At 47.0% G+C, this 15,768-nt stretch overlaps 2 protein-coding genes across 4 annotated transcripts; one reads left to right on the forward strand and one right to left on the reverse strand.

The window, feature by feature from the left end:
- The first annotated feature begins 152 nt into the window (after positions 1–152).
- Positions 153–5,261, forward strand: BRCC3 (BRCA1/BRCA2-containing complex subunit 3). The gene is made up of 8 exons (XM_083797877.1): positions 153–307; positions 418–537; positions 1,028–1,115; positions 1,729–1,817; positions 2,458–2,513; positions 3,103–3,234; positions 3,798–3,841; positions 4,505–5,261. Exons 1-8 carry the CDS (start codon positions 203–205, stop codon positions 4,654–4,656), a joined length of 786 nt encoding a protein of 261 aa, XP_083654003.1. The 5' UTR covers positions 153–202; the 3' UTR covers positions 4,657–5,261.
- Positions 5,262–5,535: 274 nt separating this feature from the next.
- Positions 5,536–15,402, reverse strand: GCNA (germ cell nuclear acidic peptidase). 3 transcript variants are annotated; one of them, XM_083797861.1, is made up of 10 exons: positions 15,200–15,402; positions 14,161–14,207; positions 13,366–13,417; positions 12,878–12,975; positions 11,857–12,297; positions 11,366–11,537; positions 10,432–10,576; positions 8,199–8,337; positions 7,439–7,643; positions 5,536–6,680 (listed from the first exon to the last, which is right to left on the reverse strand). In XM_083797861.1, the coding sequence occupies exons 1-10, from the start codon at positions 15,385–15,387 to the stop codon at positions 6,428–6,430; spliced, it is 1,740 nt and encodes a 579-aa protein (XP_083653987.1). In that variant the 5' UTR covers positions 15,388–15,402; the 3' UTR covers positions 5,536–6,427. The 3 variants fall into 3 exon arrangements, with proteins under 3 accessions (XP_083653987.1, XP_083653989.1, XP_083653988.1); XM_083797863.1 differs by lacking the exon at positions 15,200–15,402 and adding an exon at positions 15,020–15,094; XM_083797862.1 differs by lacking the exon at positions 15,200–15,402 and adding an exon at positions 14,920–14,939.
- Positions 15,403–15,768: the final 366 nt, after the last annotated feature.

The raw sequence follows: 15,768 nt of genomic DNA on the forward strand, positions 1-15,768 counted from the left end.
CCCCGCCCGGCCCCGGTGCGGGCGGCGGCGGCGGCAGCGCGGAACCCCGGGGCTTCGCCCGCGCGGGCGACACGGAACCTCCGCCGCGGCGCACCGCCCGGAAACCGCCCGCGCCGATTGGCCGGCGGAGGCGGCGAGCCGCGCAGCGATTGGCTCCGCGCCGGCTACTTCCGGCGTGGGAGGGGGGGGGTGAGGAGACAAGATGGCGGTGCAGGCGGTGCACCTGGAGGCCGACGCGTTCCTGGTGTGCCTGAACCACGCGCTGAGCACCGAGAAGGAGGAGGTGATGGGGCTCTGCATCGGGCAGGTACCGCGGGGCGGGGCGGGGAGCAGGGGCGAGGGCTAACGGGGCGCGGGGCGAGGCAACGGAGCGGGCAGCCAGCGCCGTGCCCCCGCCCCCCCCGCCGCACCCCGCAGGTGGACGCCGGCCGCGTCGTGCACGTGCACTCCGTCATCATCCTGCGGCGCTCCGACAAGAGGAAGGACCGCGTCGAGATCTCGCCCGAGCAGCTCTCGGCTGCCTCCACCGAGGCGGAGATATCCTTGGATGGCGGCGGGCCCGGCCCCGCCCGCCTCTTCTGGGCACCCCTCAGGGCTGTCCCCTGCCTGGGCCGGGCCGGGCCGGGCCGTGCTGCGTCTCCTCTGTCGGTCACAGGGGGAGGGGGGCCGTGGGTTGGGCTCTGCCCGGCGAGGAGCCCGTAGTAGGGACGGCGAGCTCACGAGGCTCTGTGCCCGGGCGGTGCGCTGGAGGGCCACTTCCCTGCGTCATCTTGGGCAGCTTTCTGACCCGTCCCCCGCTGCCGCGTGCAGACGAAATTCGCTTTGCTTCTGCAACGACAATATCCTGGTAGTGCTGGGGGAAGAGGCTTCCATCAGTTTCTTGCGCCTCGTCACCCCTCTGCGGGAATCTGACGTTGGGTCGGCCCGTGAGAAGCTTTTAACCTGTGCCCTGCGCTTGCTGGTTTTCGTGTACAAAGTTTTTCTTCCCTCCGCTCTGTTGCTTTGGAAAGCACCTTGACGCACACACAGGTTGGCTGAGATGACGGGGCGCCCCATGAGAGTGGTGGGCTGGTACCACTCCCACCCTCACATCACCGTCTGGCCCTCACACGTCGGTAAGAGCGGTCTTCGGTCTTGGTTCTGTGTGAAAGCTCACAGCTGGCTAATTATCTTTCTTAATAGTGGGCTTTAAGAGCTGCACAACCCAGCTATCGATGTTTGGTTTCCCAAATGTCCAGAGCACGGGGGTTGTGCTCTGGTACTCGAGCTGCCCGAGCCCCAGCAGCCCCAGAGAAGCTGGTGCTGGTGCCGCTGTTCTTCCAGACAGCAGAGCTGGACCTGGGGTTGGGTAACAGCAAAAAGCTGTGGGAATCCCAGTCCTGCTGTAGTGGTTCTTGACATCTCCAAGTGTTAATGCAAAAACTAACGCTTTTTGAAAAGAAGCATGGATCTTACACCTGTTGGACGCTGCGGTTGTATGGCTGGTGTGCAGCACCGGGCTGATGCTATCATACTTCCTTGTTTCATTAACTCATTTCATGTTTTTAAGACTTGCATTTAACTATTTTTTAAAGGGGATCGACATTTTTACTTAATATCCTCGAGTAAGTACTTCAAGATAAAGCACGGGGCTGTTACAAACTGCAGGGTCACCCTTCAGAAGCTGGAAAGTCTTTTTCCAGTCCTTCAGGTGACCAGTGCAGTTCTCGTGGTCTTATTTCTTTGCAGATGTCCGCACACAAGCCATGTATCAGATGATGGACCAGGGCTTCGTAGGGCTCATCTTCTCCTGCTTCATTGAAGACAAAAACACAAAGGTAGGCAACCTGAAAATTGCAATAAACCCTCCAAGCGCTCAGGAGAAACGTCAGCCCCAGGGCAAAGCTGAAATCCTGCACTTGCCCTCGGACGTAGCCTGTAGCAAGGGCCGAGCTCTGCTTGGAGCACACTCAAAGCGGGGCTGAGTGGCGGCGTTTGGATCGTAATCCTGATGACAAAGGAACGTGTCGTTAATTACTGTGTGCTGATCCAGGGGGCGTTAATTATTGTGTACTGATCCAGGGGGCGGCTCTCTGGCCAGCAGCCGTGCTGGTGTCAGGGCTCTGGGGCCGCATCGGATGGCCGCAGTGCGTGTGCGCGCCGAGATGTCCGAGTGCCCTTCAGGCCAGCAGGAGCAGCGTAGTGCAGCCTCCCGAGACGCTGCCGCAGCACGGGATGAGCTGATCGCCGTGTCTTGGCCAGGCTTTCCTAGTAGCCCTGGTCTAAGATACTTTTTTTTCATGCTTAATGGGTCTGTCAATGCTCGCAAACGGTTCCAGCAGACCAATCCAAGTGTGAAGTGTGTACTTCTGCGAACTGTTAAATGCTGTGTGAAAGCATGTTGTGCTCCCTGAAGGATTTGGGGGTTCTAGGTGATGTTTTGGTACTCGCAGTCTGACTTCCTGCTGACTCTCTTAGACAGGCAGGATTCTCTACACCTGTTTCCAGTCCATTCAGGCCCAGAAGAGCTCGGAGTGAGTACAACAGAGGAATATTATGTTTAGTTTGGATTTCATTTCATTTCTCTTTTCTGGATTGTCTCGGATAAGTGGTTTCTGGGTTCACGGTGAGCAACAAATAGGTACAGAGATGCCTGAACAAGGTCTCCTTCTCTCTGCTAATGCAGGCTGCTTGAAGAGAATCTGAATTCGACTGATTTAGCTGAGATAATTTAGTAATTTAACTTAAAATCTGATGTAGAACATTGTAGTTTGCGTATGAGTCTGTGCTGTACTCTGTCGTGTGAAGGCCCACCCTTTCGCTTTCAGCTCTAGAATTCAAAGCTCCAAGGTTGCATGGGGTCAGGCCTCTGCCAACAATACACGTGCTGTGCAGCGTATTGGCCCTCCAGCTGCTGTAGTGTTTTTATCATTAGAATTTGAAGTAAGAGTGTGGCTGTAAAGGCTTCCCTTTTCTGTCAATTCTGGCACATTCTCAGAAGTAAACCTGCAGTGAGCCCATGAGCTAGGCAGCCCATTGTATTATTGGATTATTATTATTATTATTATTATTATTATTCTTTCTCTGCTGCTTTGCAGTTAACTGTGTCTGATACCCTTTTAGATACGAAAGGATTGAGATTCCTATTCACGTTGTCCCGCATGAAACCATTGGGAAGGTGTGTCTGGAGTCAGCTGTCGAGCTGCCCAAGATCCTGTGTCAAGAGGAGCAAGATGCCTACAGGAGGATTCACAGGTGAGAACACGGGGGCTGCAGCCCTCTGCGAGGCTCTTCGCTGACGCGTTCTGCTATTGCCGTGCCTCAAGTGCCTCAGCAGGGGTACAGAAATGAGAAGCCTCAGCACCTTGTGTGCCTCTGTAGGAGAGCTGCGGGAACACTTTGATGTTACAGAGTTCAGGTGTTCCTGACCTTGTACTCCTGCGTGTGACTTGCACGTGAGCTAAGGGAACGGCTCCTCTGATGCAGTGAGAGAGCTAAAGCACGTGTGAGCGAGTGGTGGTGCTTCACTGATGTGTCTGTGTGTGAGTAACTAGTGCTTAACCAGGGTGAGAGTGCGGAGAGGTCAGAAATGGGATTAAATGTCAGTTTTGTCTTTCTCCTGTCCCTTGTGCTCCCCACAGAGTGCTGTTTCTGTGCAGTAAGGTCTGTTAGCCTTGTGAATGGACGGGGCTTCTACCAAACAATGAGGTTTAGAGGTACCTGTGCTGTCAGCTGTGGGTAGCTAGTTCTACAGCCTGGATGGGCCTGATAAGCCATTCACTGCTGTTGTCACTCATTTGCTTTGTTTGTTCTTTTAGCCTCACCCACCTGGACTCCGTGACCAAGATTCACAATGGCTCAGGTAAGGATTCAGCCCTTCTTTATTCAAGTGCAGGATGCGCTTCTGGGAGCTGGGACACTGGAGCCCTGAGCAGCGGTTGGATGGCGCTGCTTTCAGGGGACAGTAGGCCACAGTTGTGTAACAGCCCTTGTGCGCTCAGCGCTGCCTTTGCTATGAAGAGCAGTTGGAAATAACCATAAAAGCACCAACTTGTTTTTTATTTGCTGGGCAGCTCAGTTTCAACCACAGATGCTGTGTAACTAAGAGGATTCCCTGTTGCATTGCTTTTCCTCTGCTAGACTGTGTAATACTTCAAAGCAAAATACCAAGGGTTGTAAAATAACTTAATCCTGGGGTTTATAAATGCCATTCTGTCCTTGTGGATTCCTTAAGAACCCTCAAACAATCCGTTAAAATTGCAGTAATTTTTTTTTTCCTGCTAGAACAGCAAGGGGTATGTGTATGTAGTTGTGGTGAGTCTTCAAGTAGTGTGTCTGATCCATGCGTGCTTGTATCTCCTCCTGCACGTAACGTACAGGAAGCATACGGCCTCTTAGCTCTTGCCAGTGAGCTTGGGTGAATCCTAATCCTCTTTCTGTTCCCTAGACCATACCCATACCCCCTTGTGCTTGTTGTAGCACACAGTCCTGCCTGTGCACTGACGTGTGTTCTTGTTCTTTGCAGTGTTCACAAAGAACCTCTGCAGCCAGATGTCTGCCATCAGCGGGCCCCTCCTGCAGTGGCTGGAGGACAGGCTGGAGCAGAACAAGCAGCGGGTGCAGGAGCTGCAGCAGGAGAAGGAGCGGCTCCTGGAGGAACTCGCTGCTTTAGAGTGAAGGAGGAAACGCAGACCCTTCAGAAAAGACTTTAAAAAAACTCTACAGGACCTACCTGTGGCTGAAGGGCGGCCCCACACTGCCTTCCCATGAAGATATTAGGCTGTGCCTCCTGTCTTGCCCCACGCAGCAGAGAGCACTGCTGTGGGATAAAGGCTCCTGTCTGCCCCAGCTTAACGGGAAGCAGGGATCTTTAAGTGCTGCATGATGCAGTGTAATTCTAGCTCAGTGTTGGGGTTAGGCAGCATCTCTTGGTAGAAGAGACTTCAGTTCTGGAGGGTGTACACCCAGGGAACGGGTTGTTTCCCCCCCTCCCCTATATTTTGACAGAAGGCTTTTTGCTTTACTTGTATTCCAGGAGCCTAGAACAGGAGGATTAGAGGGGGAAGGAGTTAGTGTCCCCACAGTCGTATCTGATGCTGCCAACTTCTGCCTTTCAGTAGCTTCAGTTGACCGTGATCTTGTATCTAATAATGTTCTCGATTACTGGTTATCCACCCAGGCAGGTAAGAGGTGGGAGGGAAACCTGGAGAGAGACCTGGAAGAGCTTTGACATAGGGTCTGTGCTCAGTGTACTTCAAACCAAATAAAAAATTCCAAAGTAAGAACTACTTGGAGTAGAAATGAAATGGATGCTATACTAAATTAAGTATCAATACCTGCACTTTTTGGACACTTTTATTTCATGTGGTGCTGTTGCATATTCAGCACTGAGATTCCTTACAAAACGGACCCTGCAGCCTTCCTGGCAGCCAGGACTGAACCTCACAAGAGGCAGGCAGACCCGCAGGGTGACCCACTGTGTGTGAACCTCACAAAAAGAAGAAATCAGAAGCCGTACACAGCCATGATTAAATTGCAACACAACTGCCTGTGTTTTGTTATGACAATTGGTATAAAAAATATTTATTGATTATTCAAAATGTAATAAGCACCTGAGCAAACTTGTTCACAGCAGTCAAACACGCATTGAATCACGTTCCACATGAAAAAAATACATCAGACTAGATCTTGTCATTCTGTGGTCCAAAAAAGTGTTTGAAGTTCATTTTTTCTACCTGTCCTTTTGCATCTATTGTAGCTCCAATGAAATCTCAGTGACGGAGGCACAACTGCAGTCAAAAATTAATCAGGAAGAACTCTGATCTCACTAGGAGCCAGAGAGCTTTGCAAAAACTCACTATAACAGATTTGAGGCACTATTTACCTACCACTTTAAGAAAAACAGTCAGGGATCACTTGAGGAATGCCTGAATCTGTACCGAGGTCCTTCCTTAGGTCTGCCTCTTTGCCGGCCTGGAAGCGATCCAGACAGAATCAGAGGACTTTGCTCACATGCCTGGATTTTTCTCACAGCTGGCAGTCCCAGACAGACGTACACGTAGCACACACAGAAGGATGTACTGAGCAGATCAGCTCCTCAGAAGGAACAGTAAATTAATAGTTCACTGGAGTCACTGAACACATGCTACAAAGCACTGTGTGTAAATACAGATCAGAAAACTCCAGGCACAGCAAGCCTAATCCCAGGAAGGGTCTAGAACTGCATCTTCTAAGAGGGATACCCTGGCTGACTGATTTGCCACAGCCCTTCTATCATCATCATTACTTTTGCTCACTTAGCCCTTAGGGTCTTCCTTATTAAAACTAAAGCATTAAAATTGTCTGGAATCCTCCAAAACACCTTCTCACAGATTCCATGTTAGGCCCACCTACTTTACCACTACATACCAATGTTGAATGGCATCAGGAAACGAAGTGCATCAAGCTATTACAAGGAATCTTCAAGCCTAGTTTTTAAGGCAAAATCAGCACTGAGTTTCCGCATAACTTCTGCGTGGCTCAACCCATGCTGCTCTCTTTTAGTGAGTCCATAGTTTTCTTTCACATACTTCGCAAAGGGTGTGAGATGTGTCCTAGCAGGAGTGCCGTCCTTCTGGGTGGGCTGACTCAGGACCAGCCGCCCCCCGCAGAGTGCACACACGAAGCGCTCTGTGTCCAGAGACTTGGAATGACGTCCAATCCTGAAATGGAGAAATAATTTCTTTAATTTCACACTTGTGGTGGTCAGTACTTTTGGGAAAGGGCTCCCTTTCTGCCAGCTCCCTAGGTCAGAGTTTTAAGCTAGCATTACAGAACTGGAAACAGACTACGTCCTTCACAGAGTGAAACGATCAAATCTATATTAAGCATTTCTCTACCCTAGAACATTCTCCACTTTTTAGCTTAGCTCCTTCCTCTGTCTCTTACTTTCAGCCTGGTAGTATGAAGTGCTACACCATTTAAACGCACCTCCACAGCCCATGAGTCAACTCACCTTGGAGTTTCTCCTCAAAGGCATCATATTTTCAGTGCTCTGTTGCATCTAAGCAATTAATGCATTACATAGCCAATGTAAATACTTCAGGAAGACTGTCATGATATGTGATTTTTTTTAACCTCTAATGTTCCTGGAAGCAGCACAGATGATCCTGAGAAAGAAATTCCTTTGATGTTTTCAGAGCATGCACTTACCCCCTTGTTACAAGGGGAAAAACTACCACTAATAATAATATAAATAAATTTATAAATAATAACAAACATAACTGGGAGGTGCCATCCTCTACCACAAAGCTTGTAATAGGATCAGTGTTGATCATGAGATTGGGATAACTGGAAAAAAAAATCCCAAGTTCACTCAATATTAACACAGTTTAAGAGCCCCCTAACTTATAGAGACAGGAAACTGACAAATTAGAGATGAAAGTTAATACATAATATACAAGATCAAAACATTACTCACGTGGTTTTGCACAGAACACACTCATAGATGAATTTGTATTTAATCTCATAGTTGTGGCATCGTGTTACCATTGGCAGCTCTGGATGAATCATAGCTGATTTTCTGGCATAGTATCTCCAGAATCGCCCATGCCCATCGCGAACACCATTGATCAGCCAGGTGGCTGCATGGCAAACCTCATGAATTAGCGTGTCTCGAAGACGATCTGCGGGCAAAACAAACAAAAGACATTAAGGTCAAACACATATGGGGAAGCACCAACCCCCACCCTTAGCTTGCTGCTTCACACCTCTGATGCTGCCTTTCTTACCTACCCCCAACCCCCCGATGAAAAAGACCAAAACTAGATTTGGTATGGAAAAACTGCAGGCGCGTCAGGGCTCTACACAGCAGCTTTTTGATGTTTAATTTGCAGACAGAGGTCATCTGGTAGCTGCCAGGAGTAGTTAACAAGAATAAACCCAGAATAAACTCCCTCTGAAATATAAGATGTCTTATAAGATGTCTTCAAATCAGTAATATAAACAAAATAATGAGGTTGACACGAATAGACCTTTCTTCTCACATCTTGTGAAATTTGCCCAGCCTCTTAGAAGGGTTGTGAGGACAGGTGCAATAATCAGTGGATTTATTTGTTTAAGGCAATATGAAATTGCAGAGCAGGACCCAGCTCCAAATCTCTTACTCCTCCACTCCAAGCTTTTAACCTCTGGAACATGCTTTCTCATAGAAGAATCAACACAGATGTTCTTGTACCTACCTGCAGAATCACAGACTTTCTCAGAAAGCTCTATTCGAGCATAACGCTGTGCTTCAGGACCTTTTGTTTGCCCAGTTACACAGTATCCTGCTGTTTTTCTCATTTTCTTGTTCCAGATTATTACCATATTCTCTGGTAACTGAAAAACAAAACCGTACACGTAATCTACCCTCTCCTATCTCTCCCTTATGTTCCTCAGGCCTTCTGGCTTCCCTGGTAGGTACTGCAGTCAGTACCCTATGTCTCTATTTGTGCCTTTAGCATTGCCATCATCAGAAAATCCTCTCCAGGGCTTCTTACTCCCATCCTCTGTATTTCTAAAACCAACTGTGGAGTTTCACAATGCAGGATGAGACAAAGAGTCCCTCAGGTCCTCTGTTCTGCCTCCAACAGTAGCTAACAGTGCTGCTTGAGAGGAAATACAAGGACAGGTGAGGAACACAACAGAACTGCCTCTTCAAAATACTCTTCCCAACTGCTAGCCATTTGCAAGACAATGCCTCGCTGAGACAGAGGTGACTTCTTTGCACAAAATAGCTTCCCAGGTTTTTTTTATTGCCTTTTTAAATGCATTTGAATTTCTAGCATCCACAATAGTCTCTGATCAGAAGTTCTACAGCTTAATCGTTTACATGTCAAGTACCATCTGCTTTTGATTGTTCTGAACTTGCAATTTGCCATTTTTGCTTAATGTACCTTCACATCGTGAGAGGATGAATAATCACCTTCTGCTTATTCTCTGTGCTGCTCCTGATTTTATAAGCCTTCATCACATCTCAGTTACCTTTTGTTCTTCTGCCAGTTTTATGTCATTTGAATTAGTTGAACGAGTTTAAGTAATTGTTCCAGCGGTATATTAAGTGCCAGCACATGTACAGGGCTGAAGCACCAGACTGCATGATCTTTCAGCCTGTTCAGCTCAGCTTTATGTGAAATCATGACCTTAGCCTGTCCTTGGTCAGCTGAACAACATTTTCCTCAGATAGAGAGGCTCTCCTTCCTGAAGGAAGTTCTGTTGGAATTACTGAGGGCAGCACCCTGCCTTTCATGGACGTTTCTCACAAGAGGAGGGCCTCCAGCATCCCAGAAGATGCAAAGATCATGACAGTGGCTCTCTGAAATTAAATTTTCAATTTGAAACACAAATTAAAGCTAAAGTTCATCTGAAACTGTTATTAAAAGGATATGCAGCTTCTTAATCTGTTCAGGAATGGCAGACAGAAACATGCAATAGGAACGCATGAAGACTGCACGCAGCATGACTAAGCATGAGGCTACAGCTCCTGACACCAAAGGGAAGTGCTTTTACCCTTCAGCTCCCTGATCCCCAATGTACATTCCCCACCACTTGCCTTTTGCAGCTGCGAACAGGAAACAGCATTACCCCCCCCACCTTTGGTGGCTGTGAACTGTTAGAACAAGGTTACACAAGAATTAAAAAAAAAAAAAGGCCACAGTTCTAAAGCAGTTTGAGCCGAGTGAAGCGTTGTCTGCTGTGGACATGTTTCCCAGTTTCCAGCTCACATTACTTTTTATGAGCAGATTGCAGCAACCCAGCTAAGCTCCTAAACTACTTGCAAGTACGTGACAAGAAACTGGGAACACAACAACCAGACCAGATACGACAGCCAGCAGATCTGCTTGTGCTACCGCAAGCAGCTTGTGGCAATGCTGCAGTCTGCTAGCACATGCTGCTTCCATAAGGGCTGGCTGAGCAGTGATGGTAAACAGCCTTGAGCTTCTTTCAGCGGCAGAAAACCATAGCTGCCTTTGCTGAGGCCTGCCACTGCACAGGCAGCTACAGAAACACTCACGGCTTGCTGAGTTCATGACCATGCAGGTGCTAGAAAATACACGAGGATAACTATCAGTCACCTCTTCAAAGATGAAACTGATCCAAGGCAACCTCATGTAGCAGTTTAATCTCATCAAGGACTCTGCTGGACACCATCCAAACTGCTCACTTAAGGATGGTACAGCATTACAGCTGGGAAAGCAAGCCAAGCTGAAAACTGCTGCATCACAGTGGTGAAAAATCCCTTTCAAAGAAGTCGCTTGAGCTACCAGAAACAGAAACCATTATTATAACATGTAACTTCTACTAACTGAAGAAAATAAAGAGGCAAAAACATCAAAAAGTGAGGAGCAACATATTAACTAGGTTTTTATAACTGTAAAAATGTAAGTTGCTTTGTGTTTGAGGGTTTTGTTTTGTTTTGTTTTTAAAGCCTACCTTCTGCTCAAAGATGGTGCTATTATAGAGAGAGTAGAGCTTCTGTGTCAGCTCCTCTTTACTTTTCTTAAAATACTTCACATACTTGGAAGCTGGATTTGAGAGATCTTGCAAGAAACAGCCAGGCACCGAGCACACGGTAAGCCTACAAGAAAAGACATAAAGCAGTTTACTGAAGTTCAGATAACTCACTGAAAAATAACGGTCACTTTACAGCCAATAAAGATCTCTGGGATGCTGCCATTGGCATAAACCCCTCCTGACTATTTTCACTACCTTGGCCTCACAAGGCCACTGAGGTCCACATGCTTATACTGCCTCCTTGCCTCGTCAGGGGTGCGAAGGGCAGAACTATTGCAATAGCCCTACAGTTATTCATGGATTCAGAAAACTAGCTTATGAGGCTCACAACTTCATTACACAATGAGCCACCGTCAAAGCAAAACTTCATGAATAGATGAACAGCCCTAACACCACCACCCACAATAAAAGTATCTTTTCAGAAACGTATCCAAAGATACTCTGGGAATCCTAAGAAAAGCTATTCATTCAGGGAAAGTAAATATTCCGCTAGGATGGTCACACTCCTGCATTTGTGACAAAGCATCAGCTTTGAAGATGACATTTAAATGTTTAGTGTTGGTATAAACAACTACAAAGTAACTGGAAAAAAAACATCACATGGCTAGGAGGCAGGATACAGGCAGCTATTAGAAATGAAAAAGACATTCTTCTGAAAAGCTTATATTCTCCTTGTCATATGGGAGACTGAAAGCCCAGACTTCCAGCTACTTAACCATTAACAACTACTGAACTGGTAGCAGACCTTTCCAAGTACTAAAAAAATCAGAACACGACCCTAGACAAAACACTTAGCATCTCTTCATCTACCTATGATGGTCCTACAACACAGTAAAGATGGAGAAATACGTACTTTTTCTCTGCCTGTGCTGATTCTGAGCAACTGACCGACTCATTCCTAGGAATTCTCACAGAAGCCGTTATCCTGGAAGGCGTTTCTTGAAGTGAAATGGAGTTTGACGTTGGTGTCTTGATTCCGTTCCCTTTCGAGGACTGGGCACCTTCACAGGGTGGCTTGATGTTTTCTAGTTCAACAGAAAAAGTCACAAGATTAGATGCTGTCAAAGAATCAGGAGCATAGACATTAACAATCAGGTAACAGATGATGAAAAAAGTCTTATGTTCCATTTCAGCATACTCTTTTTGTACATACAAAGGCCTTTACAACTGATAGAAAGACAATTTGCTGTTACATACTATAAAAGTTACCACTCTGCTGACGGAGCAGCAGAGTCCAAAACTGCAAAATGCTGGGTGGCACTTCCAAAGCATATGCCACGCACGTGAACAGAATTAGGTAATTCCTAAAGATAATTTGCAAGTTAGCTAAGAACTATTTCTTACCTATTGTGCTCGGCTGGTAGACAGTTTTACTTGTGCTTAAGAGCGGTTTTCGGGGTACGCTTCGTTTCCTTACCCGTTCTATCAATGATTCAAATTCACCGTCTGAGCTGTCTGATTCTAACCCTGCACTCGGTCGTAGTGGAATGGCTGGCGTTTTATTTTCTGTACTAGTTTCACAACTTCTTTCTTTCCTTCCAATGAGGAAGTCTGGACCACCTGTGGCAATTGACTCTTTCAGATTTTGTGGAGGCGGGAGTTTCATGCACCTCTGACTCTCTTTCGAGTCTTTCACTCCCCCATTTCGGTAGTCTTGCCACGAACTTCCCACAAAGACGCAATCTTCACTGTCACTTAAAACCTCTGGATACTTAAATTTTGGGGAGCAAGCATTTTCCTTTCCAGGAGTCATCAACTTCTTTGGGGTTTGAAGATCCTTAAGTGCTGTAATTCAAAGGAAACAGCTTAAAGTTTTGGTAATTTCACTTAGGAGATTCAAATTCGTCTTAACACAAAACGATTCCTTGAAACAGGACAGGGAAACACGAAGGACAGAAAGGCATCTTCGCACTTTCTTTATTACACACTGCTCATTTACTGTCATACTGAATGGACAGTCACTGAAAGATGTGCTATCATAAGCTTTATTCCTGGTAAGAAAAGCTACACACGTGTGGGAATATAGCTGAACATTTAATGTTAAAGTCTTATGAAATTAACAAGCGAAAGCTAACTGAAAAAACACTCAGCCTTAGCTGACTGGAACATAGTCTACAGCATAAAGCACGCACTTGCCAACAAGGCTTCTGACATCTGAGGTGTGATCTACTATGATCAACAGATCACGTCAGATCTAACAGTGATGACCGTTCACTTTTCTGGTCCATGTCGCTTCCCCCTACCTTCTCCCCCGCCCCGATAATTCCTCCAGAAATAATTTAATTAGCTTTTTGCAGTCTGCAGATGGCATTTATGAGGTCAGCAGTGAAGGCTAGCTTTTGACCCAAGAGAGTATCTGCTTTACATTTGCTGTTGGATGATTCCTTGCCCTTCTTTGTTGTGCTCTTTCTCACTTCACGGTCCAAGAAGAAATCATCTGAGTCATCGATGAAGTCCTTTAAACTGCAAAACAAGCAATAAAACAAAGGCATAAGCAGGAAAATGGAGGAGTAAGATTGCCATATTAAAAAAAATAACCTCCAAAAAAAATCTAGCATAACAGGTACCAGTTGCTCACAAGTGTTACCAACTATATCCACTAATAGAAATGGCAATAGAATACACAGACCTCCAAACACGGCATTTCACGTGACCTGAACATACACAGACCGAACACATACCAGTTCCTTTGTTCACACTCACTTCCGTACACTATCAGCCTGATAGTGATCATTTCTGATCATTTTTCAGTATTCATTATAGTAGATACGATACTAATTGAAGCTAATACATACATTATTAGTTTGAAGGCTACTACATGAAGACTGAGAAGTCATTAATTACAGCACCCACCTTGCATGCTCCTTTCTGGAGACTGGTTTGGGAGTTTTCATTCTAGATAAAACTGAATCAAAAAGAAGATTAAGAACAAAGTTCTAATGACCATTTTGTTACACTTTTTTTGAGGAAAAACTTGCAGCTGATAAAAAATTAATCCAGACTTAAAAAAAAAACAAACACAAGAATCTTTTAAAAGTAGCTCCAATTCTTGAATCCTCAAAGCTCACAATGGCACTTTTCCTTCACTATTCAGTCCTTAGCTGTCTCAGAAATGGGAAAGAAGTACTACTGTTTTGAACCTTGCAGAATCCAATATAATATATGTCAAAACACATCCCTAGCCAAAAACGTCCCTCCAACTGGTTAAGAGTAACAGAACAGAAGTTAAGAGACATGAGGGAATTCTGACAAGTTCGGATGTGTTTGGAACAGACACAGTTTAGAGAAAATGCTTACTGAAAGATACACGGTAGGCTGAGAAGGAAGTAGGGACCAGACAGAACTGCAGCAACAAGAAACTCTTCATCCTGTCTGGAAGTGTTAACAGCAAACATAGCTGAGAAGAACAGAGAGAGCCTCACATACAACGCAAGGCAAAAGGTGTATCCAAGACCGAGATACAAAATTCAAGAGCTCTCACCACGGCACATAGCTACCACCAGTGCACTGTACAGGAGCAATGTAGCAGAAACAACATAAGACTAACACCATGGAAGAAAATCATGCTGAAAAACTACTTTATTATATGCAGATAAAAATATGACCTTCTTACATTCGTTTAGAAAACAAATGTGTGCTATTACTTACACATTTCAAATTCATCATCACTGCTTGATGAAAAGTACAGGGCAAGGCTGGAAAAAAAAAGTGGAATATCATTAAGAACATTAGGTCAACAGCAAGCAGACCTGCATCGCTAGCGCCCTGAAATACCAAGTCTATAACGAAAACATACCAAATCTATACTGGAAAAAAAACACAGTGAACATCTCAATCAGGCTGCAAAGTTTTAAAGTGTTTAAAAAAAACATTAAAACTTGTATATTTAAGTTTGTATCGATATGTTCGATATTCAAATAATAATCAATCGCCGTCAAAATCTGAGATTGAACCATTTGGTGACACTGGCTTAGGAGGTTATACCGGTTTAAGCTCAGATTGGGTAACAGAGCTCTAAAGGGACGGGAAGGTTGTTTCTTGTCTTGTACATGGTACGTAATCGGGCAGAGAACACTGAACAGAATTAAGTGTGAAACCTCTGAACACACAAAGGAGAAACGTTCATTTCATATAAAGCACACTTGAATGTGGTTGCCATGAATACTTAGTAACTGCAGTAGTTTTTAATAAAGATGTTTCAAAACACACAACGGACACGTTACTACTCGGACTGCAATTGCCATGCACACGTAGGCGCAAGCTGCAATACTCTGCTTCACCAAACGTCTTAAATCATTTTCAGACATAAAGCAAAAGCTAAGAGCCTGAAAACACACAACGCGGCTTCTTAACAGACTGCTTAAAACCACGAAGACGGCTCATGTGAATCGCATTCAAGTTACTTACACCCTAAAAACTTTATACAGCACGCTCACGCCTACCGATCTGCACACAACGCGCGGCCGAGGCCGGGATTAGACATCACCGCTAAACCACCGTAACCCACCGGGTACGGCGAGCGCTTTCGGGCGGAGCCACCCGCCGAGGGGGCACAGACGGGTCGGTGTCAGGGCACCCCGCCGCTACCAGCGGAGCGCCGCACGCCGGGCCCGGGACGCGCCCGCCTTCCCCTGCCCCCCCCCGAGGCCGGTGCAGGCGGACCCCCCGCCCCCCCCCCCCCCCTCACCTGCCGCCGGGGGAGCGGCGGCGGCCCCGGCCCGGCCGCAGCGGGGTGGCGGTGGACACGGAGCGGCCCGCCCGGCCCCCCCGGCCCGCGGGCCCCGCCATGGCGCCCGGCCCGGCCCGCGGCCCGCTTCCCTTCCGGGGCACGGCGCCCGGCCGCATGCGCGCCGCCGGCCCCAGCCCGGCCGCCATCTGCCGGCCCCCGGCAGCTGCTGCAGCTTGGGGCCGCGGCCCTCGTCCCGTCCTCGGCGGGGCTCAGTGGGGAGGGACCGGACACGGCCCGCGTTCAGCGCGCACCTTGTCATTCGCCCGCGGGCCGTGCCCTGCGGTGTGACCAGGGATGGAGGCACCATGAAAAGCACAGAGCTGCTGCACGGGGCCAGAACGCTTCAGGAATGCGTACACCGCCCTTCAGAGCTTCCGCATTGTTGGGTTTAGTCTAACACAGTGGCGATAAAGATATCTATACTTACCTCGAATTACTTCTGCTGAAATAAACAGCATTATTCACAACAAAACTGCAGAAATGAACATAAAAGGCCAGAAACCCAGGATACTTTCCTGACAGCAGCG

Source organism: Anser anser, assembly GCF_964211835.1.
Source record: "Anser anser genome assembly, chromosome: 13".
Lineage (NCBI taxonomy): Eukaryota > Metazoa > Chordata > Aves > Anseriformes > Anatidae > Anser > Anser anser.

Excerpts from the sequence above, each read along its gene's own strand:
- GCNA (XM_083797861.1), bottom strand. The coding sequence starts at position 15,387 with ATGGCGGCCGGGCTGGGGCCGGCGGCGCGCATGCGGCCGGGCGCCGTG. Across the intron at positions 12,976-13,365 it reads TCCAGAAAGGAGCATGCAAG|TTTAAAGGACTTCATCGATG; the intron begins GTGGGTGCTGTA and ends CTTGTTTTGCAG. Across the intron at positions 11,538-11,856 it reads CTACCAGCCGAGCACAATAG|AAAACATCAAGCCACCCTGT; the intron begins GTAAGAAATAGT and ends CTGTTGAACTAG.
- BRCC3 (XM_083797877.1), top strand. The coding sequence starts at position 203 with ATGGCGGTGCAGGCGGTGCACCTGGAGGCCGACGCGTTCCTGGTGTGC. Across the intron at positions 2,514-3,102 it reads CAGGCCCAGAAGAGCTCGGA|ATACGAAAGGATTGAGATTC; the intron begins GTGAGTACAACA and ends ATACCCTTTTAG. Across the intron at positions 3,235-3,797 it reads GCCTACAGGAGGATTCACAG|CCTCACCCACCTGGACTCCG; the intron begins GTGAGAACACGG and ends TTGTTCTTTTAG.